Source organism: Eublepharis macularius, chromosome 2 (assembly GCF_028583425.1).
Source record: "Eublepharis macularius isolate TG4126 chromosome 2, MPM_Emac_v1.0, whole genome shotgun sequence".
NCBI lineage: Eukaryota > Metazoa > Chordata > Lepidosauria > Squamata > Eublepharidae > Eublepharis > Eublepharis macularius.
Genome location: NC_072791.1, coordinates 74073790 through 74094811, shown reverse-complemented (window position 1 = coordinate 74094811; position 21022 = coordinate 74073790). Strand labels below are relative to the sequence as shown.

Here is a 21022-nt window from a genome sequence, read left to right as displayed (position 1 = left end):
CACGTATTTGGATATTTCCAAAATCAGAATGAACAGCAATGGAGACAAAGGGCAACCCTGTCTGGTTCCTTTGTTAATTTTCAATTTCTTTGTCAAGCCCTCATTCACTATGATTGCTGCACTCTGGTCTCTATAAATTTCCTTGACCGCTTGGATGAACTTTTCTCCCATTTCCAGCTTTTCCATGGTAGCAAACATAAAGTCCCAGTTCAGATTGTCAAATGCTTTTTCCGCGTCTACAAAGAAAAAACCAACTTCTCTATCACAGTGCTTATCGTTGTATTCAATAGCGTTTATCACTGTCCTCAAATTATCTTTAATTTGTCTGTTAGGTAAAAATCCCACCTGTTCTTCGGCAATGAATTCCGACAACCATCCTTTCAACCTCTCTGCCAACACCTTTGCAAATATTTTATAGTCATTATTCAACAACGAAATTGGTCTGTAATTTTTAACATTGGTCAGATCTTGACCTTCCTTCAGAATCAGCGATATGTTGGCTTCATTCCATGAATCAGGAATCCTTTGATCCTGCATCACTCCATACATTGCCTCTTTCAGGAAAGGCGCCAGTTCATTAGCCATCACTTTATAAAACTTTGCCGTTAGTCCATCTGGTCCTGGCGCCTTTCCTATTTTTGTTGATTGTATTGCTTCCTTTATTTCTTCTGCCGTCACTTCCTTGTTTAATTTCTCTTTCCATTTTTCAGGAATTGTCGGAATTTCCATCTTCTCTAGATATTCCGCTATTGAATCTTTGCTCACTTCTTCTTTTTGGTACAGTTTTGCATAAAACTTGAAAAAGGCTCTACTAATAGCCGCTTGGTCCATTAACACCTTGTCGTCTTCTAAAATTTTGGTTATAGTTTTCTTCTCCTTCCTTTATTTTAATTGCCACGCCAAATATTTCCTGGGTTTATTTGCACCTTCAAACGACCTCTGATTCATCCTCTTTAGGTTCCACTCTAATTCTTTATTGTCCATTGCTGTCAATTGTTCCTGCAAGATTTTGATATCCTGATAATCCCCCCCCCCCCGGTCTTTTCTTAAGTTGTATCTCTTTGGCCTTTATTTTATCCAAAATTTCAGATCTCTTTTCCTCCTTTTTCCTCCTAGTTCTTGCATTCATGTACATTAGTATGCCTCTTATCACCGCTTTATATGTGTCCCATACTTTATTGGTCGGCACTTCTTTGTTCAAGTTATATTGTATGAAAAATTTGGTCTCCCTTCGTAACAAAGCAATATTTTCTTCTATTTGTAACAAGTCCTCATTTATTCTCCATCCTTTTCTTTTATTATTTTTCCCAAATCTCCACATGATTGGATTATGATCTGAGCCTGTCTTTGGCATTATCTCCGCCTCTCTGGTCCATAATGTCAGGTTAGCAAAAGAATCTTTATGCCTTTTGCCTTGTTACCGGAATTGGTCTCCTTGCAAGTAGGAGGGAAGGCTATGCAAGAGGGGTAACAAGTGGGATACTCCACCAATTTTTATGGGGTCCCCTGCCCAAGGAAACTGATGAGACGGGTCCTTCAAAAACAGAAGTAATTGTTATTTAAAAGGAAAAACTCACACATACAAGAAGTAGCTCACATGCACACAAGGTTCCTAGGAAAGAAGTTGTGAAATTAGAATAGATTTGAGGGTTTTTCAGGTGATAATTACCTATCGGAGAGCAGAATAGTCCACGGAGGAAGAAGGCTTCAAATGGCCAGCATTCTCGACCAAGAGAGACTCAGAGAAGGAGACTCTGAGGGTACATTGCTCGGATCCAGGGAAGCGTGTACAATTTCAGGGGTGCAAACCTCAGGTTCTTATAGAGCAAATCAGGCCCTGGGGCTGGAAGGTGCCTTGACTGTTAGGACAAAGACCTGTCACCTCCTGGGAATGACAAAGGTTTGAGTACCTTTGATTGGTGCTGCCGGGGTGTGACAAAGAAATCAGATTGGTTACTCCTGGTGTTTCACAAAGAAACAGCATTAATTTAATGTTCCTGGAGCTTGGCTAATGAATTTAGAATTTTGATTAGACGTTCCCAGAAAGTTTTTAAACTTATCAGAGCTTATTACAGGACAGCTGATTATCAGACCTTGATTGCAGGACAGGATTTAATCAATGGGAAGAGGGGAGATTGGAATGTTCAGGGTGGTAACTCACAAGAACCTCTATAGTCAAGATAGCACATTCCGCAGCATGGGGAGGCAGGAGCCAATCCTGCCCAATTACTCACATTCCATCCATGACTCACTCTCCTGGGTGGGGTCCAGCAACGCTTTGCTCAGCTGGCTGGCTTGCTAAAACAAATTAAGGCACATCAGATTCAAGGGGCTTATGATTTTTATATCATAAGCAGCTCTTAAAATGGCAGAGGCCAGGCTGACTGCTCACAGCCTGTTGCAAAGGATTATGGGTAGCCAAGACTAGTTCCAGTGACCTTTTACATGCTTGAATGTTTCAACCCTGAAGTGACTTTGCTTTTACAACAGGAGACCTGTGTTTTATAACAGGAGATATCCTCCCTGGTGTTTTCCCTTATCTTTAAAGATATGTAGAAAGCACCAACTTGACATCCTTAGGAGGATCAATTTACTGCTTTATGGCTCCCCAAAATAGGGGGCCCATAGTCCTTTGACACATTGAATAAAAATGAAACACCTTTACGAAGTTCCATTAAAACCTGAGTTAATTTTATTGAACCTTTGGATGGATAATGAGCTACCATCTGCTCCTAAGGAACTTATAGCATCTTTTCTTTCAATGGCCAAATCTACAATAGCATCCATGTGGAAGAACCCATTGGCTCCTAACATCACAGCCTGGCACGATCGATTGTGGGACCTGTTTTTCATGGAAAAAATTTCATACAAGCTCAAATGAACGGATTTGACCCATCTATAATCTAGCTTTTGGGAAGACTGGTTACCGGTTATAGACTATTTGATATCTTGTGGAGTGAACTCGAGACGTGCCTATTCTTTTGACCCCTTTACCCTCTAAAGAACATCTGGCACAGCAGACAAATGACCTTTTTCATGTATTATACAAAACACCCATCTATTGTGTTATGCAATTTACCTGAATTGGTACCTGTTTCTTTTTTAGTTGTGTTTAGTGTTATAAAAATTGTAAAAAACTGTTTCAATTTTTTAAAAAAAAATTAAAAAATGAAACACCTTGTTATTCATGTTTCTGTAAGTGTGCTATGTCTTATTTATATTTCAAATGATAATTTGAATAAAATCTTGTCTGTACTGCCAACTGTTAGCTTTGGATGGTTTCTTGCTCTCCCAGATAGGCTGAGCCAGAGGTTTCCAAATTAGGTTTCCTGAAAAAAATCCACTGACATTTCTGGTGCATTGGCTGGGAATCTGGAGAGCTTCTGTCAGCAGCAAGCAGAAATTGCGGGACTCAGTAGGCGCCTGAGGTAAGTTGTTCCCTCCTGTACCATTCTTTCCCTCCCAGACTTCTGAGAATTCATGGGCTTGATGACCCTATATTCAGTGGTATCTGTATTGTAGTTGGCAGACTAGTTAACTATTGGACAATAAAGGCTCAGATTTAGGAGTCAGTAGATGCTAAGATACCTTAAACAACTGGGATGATCATGAACTAGCTGATACGATAGCAGAAAATACTTCTTTGCCATTGTCATTGCTGCTTCATAGGTCTTCCAGTGAGTTTTATCGGATGTTCTGTCAGATTATGTGTTTTCTCCCAGCATCACTTTAGATGTGTCTAGATGGGACTGATAATTCACTTTCACTTTTTGACGTACTCATGGCTTCTCCAGGACCTTCTAGCAGCAAGAAAATGTTTGCAATCTGCTTTGTTAGAATGCTTATAACATTTGCAGACTCAACCCTGTTAATTAGCTATACTTTGTGCCTTTGAGATCTCAAGGGTAGACTACTAATCTATATTTACTATATTTAAATGTACTATATGCATTTTTAATTACACAGCATACAAGCAGTGCTTTTTTTGTATTAAAAAAGTGCTGGTACTTATATATAAGGTTACATTGATTTCCACCAATTCCCCCCTCCAGTCTCAGGAGAGCCTAGGGTTGCCAGCTCCAGGTAGGGAAATTCCTGGAGATTTTGGGGGTGGAGCCTGGAGAGGGTAGCGCCTGGGGAGGGAAGGGACTTCAGCAAGGTATAATGCCATACAGTCCACCTTCCAAGGCAGTCATTTTCTCCAGGGGAACTGATCTCTGTAGCTTGGAGAGCCCCCTATGCAACTCTGTTTAGGGTTGTCCTGTAAGACTCCATTGGCTTTCTCCTTACGATGAATCCTCCAAGGTTGTTTGCCTATCCTCCACCAGATCCAGGTTTTTTGTTGTTGTAGTTGCATCCCCCATCTGGAACAGGTTACCAGAGGAGCTGAGAAGGACTCCCTGTTTGCAGGTGTTAAGGAAGTAGTTTGCAGCTGTTCTGTTTTTTATGGGCTTTAAATGGAAGTTTGCATTTTGATTGTTGTCACTGGGTGGATTGTTGATTTGGGGTTTTACCTGTAATGTCAACTGTTGTTTTAACTGATTGTACATTTCCTGGAATCTGTTTATTGGGAAGAGTAAGAATATAAACATTTTAATTAATAGAACAATGTGTACTGTCTTTTAACAGAGAGCAATCCTAAGCAGGTCTACTCAGAATCCTAAATAGGTCTGTTCAATGAGGTTTACTCCCAGGACACTCTCCTGGGACACTCTGTTCAATGAGGTTTACTCCCAGGACACTCTCCTGGGAGTAAGACCCTTTGAATTACAGTAGCTAGTTCTGCTGCATACCAAAACCAGCACTAACAAGTCCTGATTGTTTCCTGAATGTCAACTGAAAGTATATCTGAGTGTCAGCTACTAGTGATTCACTGAAAGTTATAACATGCAATATTATCTTTTGGTATGTCATTAAACTTTTTTGGTTTTGGTGCCATTGCCAGAAACCTGTGAACAGATTATTGAAAAAGAAACATTTTATTACCAAAGACGACAGCTTAGGTACCTACAAGCACAAGCTTTTTCAGGTGCGCTTGTTGCTAGTACAGATTCTTTATAAATGTTTTGTTTTCTGTTTATTCACCCATAGCCATCTCCCTGCCATTTCCCTGTCAGATTTTCTTGAGAGGTTCTATTTATTTCTTTACAAGAATGAGTTTATGCAGTTTCATTTATTTTTAAATTCAACATTTGTTCTTGAATAAGCAGTGATCCAGGGGATAGAATCAGCAGTTAAAGTGGAACTGCCTTTTACTGAACATACATGTAGTAATGACAACACAAAGAAGAAACACTTTTCAGTTCAACAGCTATTGCAGTGGTTATAGAAGCTACATTGCCAGCACAATCCTTTCCTTCACTTACACCAGGGAGAAGGATGCAGGATATTCACTAGTTCCCCTTGCATCAGCAGATTCTGACTACAGGCTTGTGTCAGTGCTGATATTATACACAGTGTAATGTTACACTGGAGAAACTGTTACACCTTCAGTCATGGCACTAGAGGACTAGCAAGCGTGGTAGGAAGGGACCCAACAACTCATTGTCTTCCTGTCTGTTTATTGCTAGTGGGATAATATCCAAGTATGAAAGGGGTAAGGCCTACCTGGACAATAACTTGAAAATGGCATGAGATTAAGAGGGATGTTTAAAATGAAGTGGGACTTATTTCCAAGTAAAAATACATAGTTTCAGCCCTCATGAGGGGTTTTTTCATGGGATTTCAATTTTTTAAATTCTTTATTCCACAATTTCTTGCACAACCCCTGACATTCTGAGGAACCCCAGAGGTCCATGTAATACTTGTTGGGAAACACCACAATGTGGAAGCAATTCTTAGCAGGTCTATGCAGAAGTAAGTCACATTTTGTTAAATGGAGCATACTCCCAGGAATGTGTTTTTAGGATTACAGCCTGCAAAATTAATCTCCATCAGCGCTAACGTAAGGACTACCATCTTTTTCTACTACTCTTTTACAAAGAATCCATGTTCTGACTGGGAGATATCCAACTACTGGTAGCTTTTATATTTTCAAAGGAAAATGACAATTTTTTATGGCTAGTAGGCTTTGGTGCAATTAGCAGCCTATTCTGCATCCAATGCTCACTAATCCTAGGTAGGTCTGTGCAGAATAAGCCCCATGTTATTTGAAGAGGCTTACTCCCTTTAGGCTTGCAGCCTAAATTTTCAGCACGCTTGTCTGTTTCCTTTGAATACTGCAAAAACCACATGTTACGAGCTTCTCCACCATGTCTTGAAACATGTTTTTCTTCCATTACCGTCTTTGATGAGCTTCCAATCTCACAAACGCTTCTGGGAAACTCGAAAGCTCGTCATTCTGTAAAATTGTGGCTGATCCTACTAAAAAGGTAAAAGACTGTGGTTGTTTTGGAATCCTTTTCGTAGGAATTCAAAACGTTTCAACCGCTGCAATCCATGTCGCAAAGCCGACAACGACCCGAGTAATGCGCTACGCATTAATTTAAAAACAAGCCAACCCCACTCTCGGCGCCATTTTTCTAATCAACGTAAAGAAAGCCCAAACACACAAAAGACAAAGCATCTCTTCCGTACAACATGGTGGAACCCAGAATTGCGGAAGCGTTTGAGTTTTGCCGGGACGCTCATCCTTCCGCAAGATGAAGAGCTCGGAAGTGCTCGTTGCCTAACAAGCTCCGACATGAGCACGGACATCAAGGAAGAGGTTCCTTCCTTATGAAACAAAAGCGGCAACTATACCCATGAACGCATTGTATATTGACAAACACGGAGACCCTCGTGAGGATGATAGAGGTGAGTCGAGGAGTGTTTCGCTGAAAACAGATGCTGGTGTGGTTGAGTTTGTTACAACAACTCTGGATTTTCTTGCAGTTCCTTGATTTCATTTCCAGTTGTAAGACTCAACTGCTAATGTAAAATTTGTAACTGCAAAATGGATGGGCTTCGTATAAATGTGTAGTTTTCTCACTGGAATCGCGGTACTCCGTAAAAGGGAATGTAGTGGAAGCTGAGTCTTTGAGTCTTTCTGGAAACGAAGAATATCTTCTCCTGTCAAATAAATATTTGGGATTTTCCCTTGCTCCGCTGCATCCCTTACGTAGTTTCTTTACCAAGTTTCTTCCCTCACGTTCTCAATTTCAGCTTTGAGATACTGGGCTGAAGCTGTTCTAGTCAGATGCTGTGCTGTGTTGTACTTTTTACCTGTGCTTGGGTTGCAAGGAAAATGTGTCAAGAGTATAATGACAAGTAGGGGACCCGCAGAGATTTGTGTGTGTGTGGGGGGGGGGATCTCATTTCTACCTTAGCCACTATTTGCTTTTCCCCTTCCCTGAAAACCCCCATAGCATCTTCCCTTTTCCTGCTTTCCTTTCCCACCAACCTACCTTTTAACTGCCCCCCTTCAGCTATATTATTTATTTACTTCATTTATATCCTGCTTTTCTCTTCAGTGGAGACCCAAAGAAGTTTGCAGCATTCTTATCTCCTCCATTTTATTCTCCCAACAATATTGTAAGGTATATTAGAATGAGTGTATGTGATTGGCCCAAAGTAATTCAGTTTCTGGAATGGGAAATTCTGGGAGATTTGGGGGTGGAGCTCAGTGGGATACAATGTCATAAAGTCCACCCTCCAAAGCAGCCATTTTGTTCAGGGGATCTCTGTAGTCTAGAAATCAGTTGTAATTATGGGGGATCTCCAAGCCCCACCTAGAGGTTGGCAACCCTAGAAAGAGGGATGGATGTTATCCTTCAGAGTAATATGTTAACTATACATACCCTGATCATGTTGTCCTTATGACTATCTGCCTTACTGATTGCTGTTGGATTTATTCCCGATCTTTAGCTGCTATTCTATACACAGGTTTTGGGGAATAATCTGTTGAATATAATGTGGATTTACTAGAGTGTAAGTATGCATGGACTTTGTCGGAAGGATGCAGTTAGATTCGTACTTACACTAAGTTCCATTGAGTTCAATGGGACCTACTTCTGAATTAACGTCTCTAAAATGGGGGCTGTTAAGCAAGTTTTTGTTGACCCTGTGTGCTTTAATTCTTGAGTGCTTTTAAATATGTAATCTGTATATTTTAATTTGTGCTTTAATTTTGTTAATTGAACTATTATAATTTTTGTCCTCACAACTTTAGTTGCCTTGAGTCCGTGGAGATAAGGCAGGAAAGAGATATTATAAATAAATAAATGTCTCAATTTTTAAATCAGTTTGAACTCCGGCTAGTAGATGCAAATCAGTATGTGTCAACTCATAAAGCAGTAGCATGTCACGGTAGATTTGTGATCTGAGTATGTCGTCATGTACTGTATTTTATCTTTACAACCAAAGTTTGTCAGCTCTTGCATGTCTCAGTTGCATGTCTGAAAAAATAGAATAATTTAAGATTTCTCCTCCATATCTCCCTCTTCCTCATATTCTTTTCAGGTTATAAAACATTTTTGAGCAGGTGAAGCTGTGAGTGAGATGAACAATGTCTAGACAAACGACAGTTGCTGTCATTGCGGCCACTGTATTGGGTATTGGAGCAGGAAGTCTAGTTTTCTGGAAAGTTTGCCGTAGTCATCGGAAAGACAAAGCCTGCATTCCACTTAACCAAGGAGGGGTTGTCAAAGAACAAGAAAAGGAGGATCTCACAGAAGAAAAGTTTCTTCCTCTCATCTCCTCTCCCACAGTCCCCTGGGTGGAAAAGATTCTTGGGGGAGAAATAGTGATTGTTTCTGATGCAGGTGAATGGAGTCGACTGGAATCCTTACTAAGAAAGGAGTTGGAACATTGTCCAGTCCTTGGAATTGACTGTGAGTGGGTAAGTCTTAAAACATAGACAAATTTATTCTAATGGAATGAAGTATAATTTACTTATCAAGAAGGTTATCTCCACCCAGAATTTTATCCCATAATTCTTTATAAATAAAAAGGAAGGGAGAAACAACCTACAATCAACTCATCTAATAGTAAAGCAAACAATGAATGAATAATTTACAAATTAAAATAATGTATGAACTTTACAAAATAAAATAGTTATCAACTATATAAAACATAATACCAATTTCTCAAGAGCCTTTTCATGCTTTTTCCTAGAAAACTTTCTATTGAAAAAAAAACTTTAAACCCTTTAAAAGGCCATATATTAATAACAGGTGAAATCTGTAGCTAAAAAGATAATTACAAGCTCATATAAAATAAAACGGTAGAAAAAATTTCACCATAGGTGTTTATGTGGTGAAAATATATCCTATCAAGAAGGTTGCTCCAACCTAAAAGTTTATTCCATAAAGTTTTATGTCACTACGTGTTCTTTACCAGAAAAACAATTGCTGGCAGAAGAACTTAGTGTAGGCCAGATTTTGCCAACACTATTGGCAATATTTTTTTCCAAACAAGCATGGAGACCTGAAATGGGAATACCTGAGATTCTTTGCCAATATATGATATTTTTATGTGTAGTCTTTCTGTAGATGAGGGCATCTTTGATATGGTGCAAGGAATATAGCCGCAACATATATTCTAGGATCAGAGGCAAAGATTAGGTTCTAAAGTAGAGCTTCTTATATCGTTTAGATGCCCAGTGTATCTCAGTTTACAAATTAAGTTCAGTGTGACATTTAATTTTAGGCTAGAGAACAGTAATCTTTACTGAAAATTCATGATTTCCCCAATAGATTCAATCTAGTCAGCCCCATGACTTTTCTTTCCACAACTATTGTCTTCTATTCTGTTGTGGCATGGAGTTCAGCAAGAAAAAACTTGTGCTCTCTCTTTTGCTTTTGCTTCCCCCCCCCCCCCACTTTTTGCCAGGTCTCTATCAAAGGGAAGGCCAAGCCTATCTCTCTCCTGCAAATGGCAGCCCCCAGTGGTCTTTGTGTCCTCCTTCGCTTATCCAGGCTAACCAGTGGAGAACAGACTCTTCCAAAGACATTGCAGGACATCCTAGCAAATGGTGACATCCTGAAAGTTGGGGTAGGGTGTTGGGAAGATGCTTGCAAGTTGCTTCATGACTATGGGGTAGTAGTCAAGGGGAGTATTGACCTCCGATATCTGGCCATGAGACAAAGGTTTGTATAAGAGCAAGAACATTGTTTACTGGGGCAGGGGCAGAGGATGGGCTATAATTATGCTTCTGAACATTCAAAAGATAAATTGATTGTCAGAGAAAGATGTCGGTATGATGTTGTGTTCCTTAGAGAGAGTGGGGGTTATTGGCTGCTGGTTACTGTTGCTTATTTTAGTTAATGTTTATTTGTATTAGATTTATAACTCTTACAGGTGCAGTCTTCCCTGTTTTTAATCGAATGATTGCACATGTAAAGCTGTTTAAGGAAGGAGTGAGTAACATTGAACATTTTTAGATCTTAGATTCTCAAGCTATCCAACAAGCGGTTTGCCAAGGAAGTACTATACATAGATGGTGTTTTCTTATAGCGGTCACTGAAACAATTCCCTTTGGAAACTATTTTGTATGAAAATAGTTAGTGTGAATGAGAATAACTCCCTTTTCTTTCCATTTACAAAATCTGAAGTAAGTCCCTCCCACCAAGTGGACTCAGCCTCAAATCTCTAGCAGAACAGTTCTTGAACTACTCACTTGACAAATCGCTTCATCTGCGGTGCAGCAACTGGGAGAGCGAGCAACTGACGAAAGAACAGGTTTGGGTTTTGCACTGTGAATATTTATTATCTCCCATCTTTTCAACTCTTCCAGCCTAATGGGGTTGCTCACAAAATAAAAACATACATTGAGAAACACAACAGTAACATCTCATCACTCCTGGTAAGACGCATCAGTTAAAAGCCTGGGTGAAAAGAGGGTTTTATCCTGGTTTCTAAAATTGGCAAGGCTTGAAGCAATGGGATAATTTTCTTGAGTAATTTCCAGCTCATTCTTATTGACTGTTCAATTTCCTTGTGGTTCAAGTCTTCCCTGTGGGCAAAAGGAGAGCAAGGGTTTGGATTTCCAAACCTTTGAGTATGAACTGACTGAAGCACTTGTCAGGGCTTGCCGCGGCTGCCAGTGGGCGTGACACTGGGCGGTCTGCTCCTGACATCACAGGGGGGCCAGGGACTCTGCAGGACCCTGCTCTGTGGAAGGAGGGGCAGTATACCTCACCCAGACTCCCTCTCAGTCCACTCGCTGGCCTGCTCAACCTGGCCTGCTTACCCTCTGCATCCTCCTTCATCTCCTCCTTCCAGAACTTTCCTCCAAGCCTCCACCCTTGCATCCTACTGCTCTCATTCCACATCATCACTTCTCACTCACACCCACCACCCCAGAGCTCTTCCCAGCCACCCTTTATAGGGTTTCCTCTCTCTGCCCCGCCCTCCTTCCAGGCTTGTTCCTTCTCCTGACCGGGCCCAGCTGTGCATCCCTCCAGGTGTTTCCCTCCAACCACTAATCCCTCCTGGGCTCCTTTGCTTTGCTGGTAGGGTGGGGTTGAGTGCGAGTCATCCCCAGCTGAGGGCTCCTTGGCCTTGCTCACGAGGAGCTGCCCCAGTCAGCCTCCGTGCTATTGGGCTTGCCTGGCCTTGCCCATGAGGTGCTGCCTTAGCCAGCTTCTGCGCTGCCAGCTCAGCAATGCTGGGCGGGGCTACCCATCTCCTCCCCCAGAATGCCTGTGGCAGCCCCCCCTGGAGAGGCTTGGCTTCTAGCAACTCCTGAGCCAGGCTGCTGTCTTCTAGCCATGGTGTGGCTCTGGGCTGTAGAGGCTGCTTCCTCTCCCTGCCAGGTAAGGGCTCTGCTTGGGTTGCTGCTGCTTGTCCCACATTCCCCCTGCTGTGGCCCTTTCCCTCTGGCCTGCTTAGCCCCCTTTCTTCCCCCTGGAAGGTGGGACTGGCTGGTCTCTCCTTGCCCCCTCCACCCCTCTGAAGTTCTAGCCTTTTACCCCTTCCCCCTGGAGTAGGTAGGTTCTGGCCCTGGTTGCCGGCTTGGGGGGTGGGGTTGCTGCCACCCTTTTGTCCCCTGCTGTTCCCTCTTGTCAAGTCTGGGGGCTGGGGCTCAGACCCTGGACAGCACTTGTTAAGGATTTTCTTTGCAAGAAGGAACTGCATGGTACCGGAATGGCAGGAGGTGGGCTTAGCCCCAACTCTGACTGGGGAAACCTGCTTGGGCAGCTGCTGAGGCAAGGCGTCCCTTGAAAGAGCTACTACCACAACAGCTGCCTAACAGTGACCAATAGGTTAAGTGGCTTCCACCCTCTCATAAGAAGAAGCATCTTTGTGAAGATGAGGAATGGGTGTAGTAGGGGTTTGCGAGGATATCCCTGGCTACCTGCTCCAGGCTTAGTAGGAGGAGAGGTGGCAAAAAGAGGAGGCAGAAGAATGATGTGCATGCAGACTCCCTCTCTTTTTTATATAACACTGTGTGTGGAGGCCCTGGGGGCTGAGCCAGGAGGTGGGGGTTCAAGGCTTGGGATGAAACCATAGATGTAAAAAATTGGTGTAACGGGATACTAATGGGGTCAGGTCCTGGAAATCCCTTTGTCCTTAACCATTTATTTTTATGTATGTATTTGAGAATGTTTTGCCAGCTCTCTAGTACCTTCTTACAATAAAAGCTAAAATGTGTATCTATACAATCAGCAATCTCTCAAAAAAGAAGCAAACAAAACATCACAGAAAAACATTCAAGCTCATAAAATGGCAACCGCCACTAAAAACTGGCACTTGCGGTCTGAGTTCCCTCAAAAGACTGTGTCATATATGCCTCCTGCATATCTGCCATGAATGTATATTGGCTCTCTCTCTGGTCTCTGAGAATATGGGAAGTTCTTTATTGCTGCAATGCCAGTAGGTTATTTCGCAAATGTTTACTTTCTCTTTCTCGCTCCACTGAGCCAGTGTCCTTGACTGCCAGCTGAAACTGGCTTGAAATGTATCCCTGAGAACCAAAGATAAGTTCATCTTTCTCACTGTCTACTCTAAAACAATGTCTCACTCCAACCCCCCCACCCCCTTAACGGTCCTCTTTCCCAAAGGTGGGAATATTCCCTATGACTAACATTACTAGCCCCACATACGACACTTTTGCCAATTCCACTTTCTGAGCACCTTGTACTGAATGGATCTCTAATAAAGTTACTTCAACTGGAACACCTGTGTGTTAACTGTGGAGAACTTGGGGATCTAACTGCCAGGGACTGACAGACTGTTTCACACGCTTTTCTAAAAGTCAACACAGAGAGCATTCCTTTAACTTTTCAAAGAAGCCTGTTCCATCAGGTGGGACAGCAACAGAAAAGGCTATCAGATCCATTGGCTTATTTATTGTTAACTATTGTGGGGGCACCAATCAAAAGAATTGCTCTACTGAACAAAGTTGTTGTGCAGCCTTACAATTTCATAGAACTTGATGTAGGTACTGCCTTAAGTAGATTAGTGATGACAGTCTCATTCATTGTGATCTGTTCTTTTTCATATTTGGGAATGTTCATCAGGGATCCTTGCACATATGAGAACTGCCGCTGTGTAATGTAATGCCAAAGGCTTCTCCTTTTCTTCTCAGATTGCTTATGCTGCCAAGGATGCCCAGGTATCAGTAGCTCTGTTCATCCATCTACTGAAACTGCCCTTCGTCCTTTGTGCAGAAAGAAGAGAGCATGTTCTTCCTGTTTGGGAAAAGTGCCTGAGAAAGTGTCAGGGCTTAGTGGATGTACCATTCAAAGGAAGAAACAGTAGTTGCCTTGGTGATGATAACAACACAGAAGCAGACTTGCAGCAAAAAACAAAGAATCAGAAGTCACTTTCTAATGAGCAATCCCCAGTGAAGCAGCAAGTGAAGGACCCTTGGAAACACAAGCGGAAGCCCCTGGGAGTAGGATATTCTGCTAGGTAATTATATATCTCCTTATGGAGCTCTTCAGTAGGAAGGTCTGAAAGATTTTCTTTTGGTATGGCTTCAGTTGTCAGCTCTGGATATCCTCATTGGAGATGCAAATCTAACTCTTGTAGAGTGCTTCCCTTGGCCAAAAAGTACTTGTTATCATCTTGTGGGGAACAGATGCAACCTGCTACAGAGGTCAGATTTCCAGCTTTACTCCACCTTAGTTGACCTAGCATACATTCATAGTCTCATGAACCCATCATGTGCTTCAGTCACTCAGTCTGTTACTGTAGTCATTAATTTAAGATTTAACTAAGCACTGTACAAACAATTAAATCCACCCGAATGGCCTACATTTTAATGAACACAAAATGAAGAGTGGGGAGAGAAAAATAAGCAAATGCAGGGACATTAAATGATTAAGTAGAATAGGAGAATCCAAGTGAAGTTTGTCCCAGCCAGTCCAAGGGAGTACTTTCACGTCTTCTGGTAGCTGCCTGGTGGAATGTTACCTTGCAGTCTCTTATTCTGAATGACGAGAGTTGTCATTCTGTATCCTTGGAGGGTCATAACTTTCAGATAGTCTTGGTAACCTGTCAGAATTTGTGATTCCTATAGTGACTCAAAGGAGGGGTATCTGATGTTACATTGACCTTTGAAGAAGCTCAGATTACCTCTAGAACTCTGCATGAAGTCAAGGATAATTCCTTCCCCAGCTTCATTTACATAAGGAAGGTTGTGGACTACCTGATGGCACATTGAGCTTCTGAATACCTTGGAAGCACAACTTAAAGGATTTAGGTGCTAAAATTATTTCATTATATATCATAGGTGGATTGGTATGCCATAAAATCAAATAGCACTGTATACTGGGTATGGCTAATAAAAGCTTATGTTTGTGATGACTTTGTTTTCACAGGAAATCTCCTCTATATGACAATTGCTTCTTATATGCGCCAGATGGGCAACCTTTATGCACTTGTGATCGTAAGAAAGCCCAGTGGTATCTTGACAAGGGCATAGCAGGTATGTGAACCTGTTCTTTTACTATTCTACAAGAACTGCTGGACAGGGTGTGAGGAGCGCTAAGATTGTAAAGCAATTCTTGTTTATATTTTGGCCAAGATTATGGTAAATTGGAAACATTGCTTATGAAAACAGGCGGTGCCATTTAATGCAGATCAGCATGGCAACCTTGATGTAGTATTTGCACCATGTCTGCAAGCCAGTGTGCCCATCCGCTCCATTCAACCTCCACTGAGCAACCTATTGAATATGCTTCACTGTACCCTTTTTCACTTAATAACGCCCTTAAAGCAGCTTGATATTTTATGAATTTCTACTTTTTCCTCTTGAGATGGGGATCCCTTTGTCTAAGCCTGGTTGTGAGCTGAGTGGTAAGCTATGGCAACCAAGCTGGAATTATACACTTTGGGGATGGGGTGCTGTTCCTAAGTGTAGAGCATCTGCTATACAAGCAGAAAGTGCTAAGGTCAGTCCCTGGCACGTCCAGATAAAAAGGATCAGATAGTAGTTGATGAGAAAAACATCCAGCTGAGTGCCCTTGCCAGTCAGAGTAGACAGTACTGACTTTGATAGACCAGTGGTTTGACCGCCCCCCCATGTTGCTCAGTTTTTAATTTTATGCACTTATTATTTTGTGTAATTCATTATTTAATTTCATTCCACACTTACCGTTCAGACATGAATAATCTTGCTCTCTCTTTCTTTGGTGGTCCTAGAGTTAGTGGGTACTGACCCATTTATTGTGAAGCTACTGTTTGAACCTTCTGGGCGTCCTGAATCTCAGGTGGATTATTATTTAACAGTCAAAGAGAACATGTGTGTTGTTTGTGGCAAGACAGAGTCTTATATTCGGTGAGTTTTCCAGTACATCCATAAATGTGTATTTATCCTACACAGCAAAGCACTAGAGTATGTGCTGCCAACCTTTTTGAGGTTGCGGTCTCCTTTGGAATTTTGAGAGGGGGTGGTGAGCACCACCCCAAAATGGCTTCCACAGGAAGTGGAGCCGAACCCAAAATGGCTGCCTCAGGAGGTGGAACCAAACAATACCTCTCACCTCCCAGGAAGAAGGAAGTCCTGAAGAGGGAATGGAACCACACACTAAGGAAATCCCAGTTGCTTATCACTCCTCCTCATCTTCTAGTGAAAAACTCATTTGAATAAGGAAAGTCAATAACAGGCCTTGCCTAACAATGGCCTTTCTGAAAAGATTAGCAGGCACTCAGAGAAGTACTGGTGAACCCCATGGTGCCCAGAGGCACCACATTGGGGAACCCTGCATTAGAGATTGAACTAGTCCATAGCTTATGTTGGTGTCCATTTATTTATTTAATAAGCACCGCTGGATCCATTTAATATGTTTTTTATTTTATTTTAAATTTGTTTTTATAGTCCACTTTTCTCACTAAGACTCAAGGCGGATTATGCAATATAAGTCATTACCAGGGCTTTTTTTCAGTGGGAATGCTGTGGAACGGAGTTCCGGCACCTCTTAAAAATGGTCACATGGCCAGTGGCCAGTGGTCCTTAATGCAACACATTTTTATTTCCAGCCACTAAAAGCTAAACCTGATTTAGGTAAGTCTCCAGAGGGAGTTACAGGGGCACTTGACTCTTTGTCTCCTTTTCAAAACTGAAGTAGTTCTAAGTAGTTGATATGGGCAAACACATTGGTGGCAACCTTTTATTTTCTACTGTGGTGACTCCCAGCTTGTGGGAAGTCATCGATAAGATGCTCACCAAATTTGGGTTTTTTTACACATCACTTCAAGCCCACATTTGCTATGATCCTTGATATGAACTACATCCATATGAATTTCACTATTGGCACATTGCATAGTAATATGCCCTGAGCCTGCGAAAGCGGGGAGGGCGGAATATAAATATAATAAATTAAATTAAATTAAATTAATAATTCTCAGTGGAATTTTCCTGGGTGCACAAACTAGTCCTGTTGCAAATGATTGTTGCAGTGCAATGAACGTGTCATTTCCAATAAGTGCAGCCATAGTTGCTCTGGCAAATGTAAAGGAATCGCCATGCATCCCTAGGTTGTCCATGTTAGCCCCTATCGCAGGTGGGGCTTGAGACATAAAAGACAGTGACTTTCCTAAAGCCACCCAGTGCATTTATGGATTAAGTAGAATTTGAACTGTAGGCCTTCTGGCTTACATCATGCATTCTTATCTTTGTACTGTACCACCTCTCATTAAACCAGGTACGTGAAAAATGGAGGAAAGATGCTGTCTGATTTCCTGATGTAAAATTTTCCTGTAAAAAAAAAATTGGTAAATGCTATTGTGACATAAAAATGTGGTTACATAAGTTGGGTTCAGGCTATAAATGTCAAGTTTCAGTGAGTGGAATTGAATCTGCATATCCCTTTTAACAGTGGTTTGATTTGCAGCAATTTGCAGGTAATCATACATATATCTCCATATCATGAAAAGCAATATCAGCTAATTTCCACAGATCAAGTTGCTATGAGAAGGTAGAGTAGCAGGCTTGGCCCTTCCCCGCTCCCCCCATGGTCAGTCAACATCACACCCCCTCCAGTGCTACAGGATCAATGTGGCTTTCAGCTGGCTGTTCAAAACCATTGGTCTGTTTCTTCAACAGAAAGAACATAGTGCCTCATGAATACCGGAGACACTTTCCCATCCAGATGAAGGACCATAACTCTCATGACGTGCTCCTCCTCTGCACTGCCTGTCACGCTATTTCCAATTATTATGACAACCATCTGAAACAGCAGTTGGCTGAGGAGTTTGGTGCTCCCATTGGCTGTGAGGAGGGCGTTCGCCTGCTTGAAGATCCGATCCGCAGGCAAGTCCGTTCAGGTGCTAGGGCTCTTCTGAATGCAGACAGCCTGCCTGATGCCAGGAAAGAGGAACTGTTACAGGTGGTCAAGGACTTCTTTCACTCTGTGACAGTTTCCCAAGAGATACTGCAAGCAGCAGCTGGATTGGAAATCAGGTACATTTAGCGTCTACTGACTTAGACTGTAGATTACAGTCAGCTATGCGTCAAGGTAAAATTAAATTAAATTCATATCAACATGTCAAGCCTTACTGCCTTCCTATTACAATCCAATTAACCTCAAGGCGTGCTCATTTGCCCCCACCCTGGTTTTGGTCAAGCCCACTTCTGTCTTCTGGGCAGAGCCTGGCTTGGAAGGTTGCCGCTAGCAGCAGACTCTGATCTCAAGAGACATCCCACCAGAGAGAGTTTGAAAGAAATACGTTCATACTACAAAGGGGGAGAGAAAGTGATTTCAAGTTGCATTGTATATAGGGTTGCTCTTTCCACCTTCCTTTTGTCACAGAACATAATTTTTACTCTTGAACCTGGGCTACAAGCAAATGCCACAATTCATCTGGTTTAAAGTTGATTTACTGTCCAGTCCTAAGCAGTGTTGCGCACTTCTAAGTCCATTGATTTCAAAGGGCTTAAAAGGTTTTTAACTCTGCTTAGGATTGCACTACTAGTTGTTTAGCTTTCTCTGTGGATGATCAGAATTCTTCTAGAGAACCTACAGAGTTTCACCTTGCTTACTAGTGTCAGTTTGTAGAACAGACATGACTTCAGAATAATTTTATTAGTATCTTTAAAGAAGCAGAAGTGTAATGGACCTATCGGTTGCTTGGGTGTTCTATGATGTTTTATGCTTTTCTGAAACTAGGCTTTTCCCCCCCTAGGATTTGTAATGAGAGCTACATGCCACATGGTCTGAAAGTGGTACAGTGCTTTGCCAAAGAGGGACTGCACTCCCTCATGCAGCTGGAGAGACGCTGGCGCCAGCACTTCTTGGACACTATGCAGCCCAAGCATCTCCCAAAGCAGTGGTCTGTTGATCACAATCATGAGAAATTGATCCGAAAGTATGGCAAGGATCTCCAAGTTGAATTGTCTTGAAAGTTGGAGCTTCCAGAAAATATTCGTAGACTGACATGATTGATGAATTGAGAAAACGTAACTAACGTCTCCTGTTTCCCTTTGGTCTCCCATACTGGATGTGCTACATTTGGCTAGCTTCCTTCTGCTGAGTCAGACCATTGTTCTGTCAAGGTCAGTACTGTCTACTCTGACTGGCAGCAGCTCTCATGGGTCTCAAACAAAAGCCTTCCATATCACCAGCTGCCTGATTCTTTAACTGGAGATGCGGGAACTGAACCTGGGACCTTATCTACTAGGGGTGTGCATAATGAAAAAACGAGCTGAAAATACACACAAAAATTACTGGTTCAGCACATTAAAGCAACTCCTGGAATGACAGAACAAATTTGGGAAATAAGGCTGTAAGGTCTCCCGCCCCCACTGAAAAGTTTGTGTGTTTTGTTTCCGTTCTTACCATGCACAGGTTGTGCAGGCGGACAAGGCAGTGCGAGGCCATCTGGCAGCTTCTTGTTCTCCTTGACAGCAAGTCTATCTGCACTCATCAATGATGCAATCAATTGGATCCAAAGGGAAGAGACTGAGCCCTTAGCATTAACTCTGTTGGCGGGAAAGGGATGTGCCATTGACATTGAGTGGCTGATAGGGATCAAATTGCAAAAAGTTTGCTTTGCGCCAGGGAGGGGAGCAACAGACAGTACAGTGCCATCAGCTCCAGTGTTGCAATCGTCATCCCTTTCTGTGAGTTTTTACAGAAATGCAAGGAAAGGCCAGCAATACATATGTGGCATGCATATGTGGGTTTGAGGAGGGATGGATCTCCTTCAGCCTCCAAGCTCCTAGCTGCAGATGTTATGCAGATTATGCAGATTAGGGTGAAAATTGGAAAGAAAAAGCAATTATTAAGGGGGAGCTGCACGGAAGAGGTCCCAGGCACTAGGAGCTGGTTCATGCCCATTCAGTGGCCTGCTGCTGCTGCTGTCCTTCACCTAGGTGCCGTAATGCCAGGGCCACCACTATGACTAAAGAAGTCCTCCAAAGATAGTGGGCTGAGGTACACCAGGAGGAATTCAATCTTGTCCAGAGAAAGCCGCCTGGCTTTTGGGGCTTCTTAAAATTAAAACTTAATACAGCATTAAATTATGGGGAGGTAGCAGATGTGTGCATTGTACACTCACACATGCATGCATCCCCAAGTCTTTCCAGATTAGTATTCCATGTAGACCAGTCTAGTCAGATTTTTTTATTTTCTGGCACAGCGACAGGACTCTCTGCTTGAGCTGTTCCCGCATTGCTTCTTTTTCCTTTTCATTCTACTGCGGGTTAATAGTTTTAGTTGGAAAGAAAGCCTGGCAGCCAGCAACCTGTCCAGTCCCATTTTTAATAAGAAAAAAGAGGGCAATCCTCCCTTTACTTCCCTGCCCATGAAGGAAGAACCAACATCTATCCCTTTCTATGCTTTTTTTATGCACAGTGAAAGAACAGGCCAGTGGCTGGTGGGTTTAAATAGGGAGTCAGTCCCAGTCTGCTGCAGAGCAGATTAGAAGGATACACCCTCCCTTCATCATGGAAACAAAACTACAATGCACAGGGAAACATGGAAACATGGCATAACAGCCAGCCTCAAAGGTAATAATTTATTGGTTTTGTCACTAAAGCGGGAATGTTTTTTTTAAAAATTTCACTGTGCTATGCCAGTTGGCAGAGGAGCTCTCTTCTGCTTGCATGCTGTGCTGGCACACTGTACTGGCGCCACTTTGTCAGCAAGTTTCCTGCCATTGTGTGCACCCAGCCACGAACACTCACCTTCTTTGTTGTCCATTTGGTATGATTTTTCATGAGCTTGAGGAGAAACTCAATGGATTGATGAGTTTTTTGGTTAAGCGCTAATAGAGCCTCATTTCCCCAACTTCTATCCTTGAAAAGAACATTATGTGCATGTGTATGCATTGTGCAGCTGCCTTGACGTGTGCCTTCCCAAGCATTCCTCAGGATCTATAAACACATAACCCTGTTATTGTGTGTTCTAAAACTTGGTTTAGAGGGAGGACTGTGTTCTGTGCGATTTTGGTGCCATTGTGTGGAAAAACTGCTGCCCCAGAACCTCATTTCCCCACCCCCATTGAAAAGAACAGCATGCGTCTGCACATGTGCAGCCAATGTGCCAAACTTCATGAAAACAAAAAACACGTACAAATGGATCAGTTCCAAGCAGGCACAGAACAGAACTATTCCAGAATTCCCAGAACCGAAACAGAATTTTTCTCGGTGCAC

The 21022-nt window shown here is 42.3% G+C and overlaps 1 protein-coding gene across 2 annotated transcripts; it reads left to right on the top strand.

Moving 5' to 3' along the window:
* Positions 1–6553: 6553 nt before the first annotated feature.
* EXD2 (exonuclease 3'-5' domain containing 2) lies at positions 6554–20704 on the top strand. Of its 2 annotated transcripts, XM_054972802.1 has the most exons (9): positions 6554–6795; positions 8440–8818; positions 9811–10067; positions 10533–10659; positions 13511–13836; positions 14748–14854; positions 15571–15706; positions 17474–17830; positions 18553–20704. In XM_054972802.1, exons 2-9 carry the CDS (start codon positions 8486–8488, stop codon positions 18767–18769), a joined length of 1860 nt encoding a protein of 619 aa, XP_054828777.1. In that variant the 5' UTR covers positions 6554–6795; positions 8440–8485; the 3' UTR covers positions 18770–20704. The 2 variants fall into 2 exon arrangements, with proteins under 2 accessions (XP_054828777.1, XP_054828778.1); XM_054972803.1 differs by lacking the exon at positions 6554–6795 and having other exon boundaries at positions 8742–8810.
* The last annotated feature ends 318 nt before the right edge of the window (positions 20705–21022 follow it).

What these genes read in the sequence shown, in the direction of transcription:
- EXD2 (XM_054972802.1), top strand. Translation starts at nt 8,486, where the DNA reads ATGTCTAGACAAACGACAGTTGCTGTCATTGCGGCCACTGTATTGGGT. An exon ending in AGCAACTGACGAAAGAACAG is followed by an intron (nt 10,660 to 13,510) that starts GTTTGGGTTTTG and finishes TTTTCTTCTCAG; the next exon opens with ATTGCTTATGCTGCCAAGGA. An exon ending in GCAGCTGGATTGGAAATCAG is followed by an intron (nt 17,831 to 18,552) that starts GTACATTTAGCG and finishes TTCCCCCCCTAG; the next exon opens with GATTTGTAATGAGAGCTACA.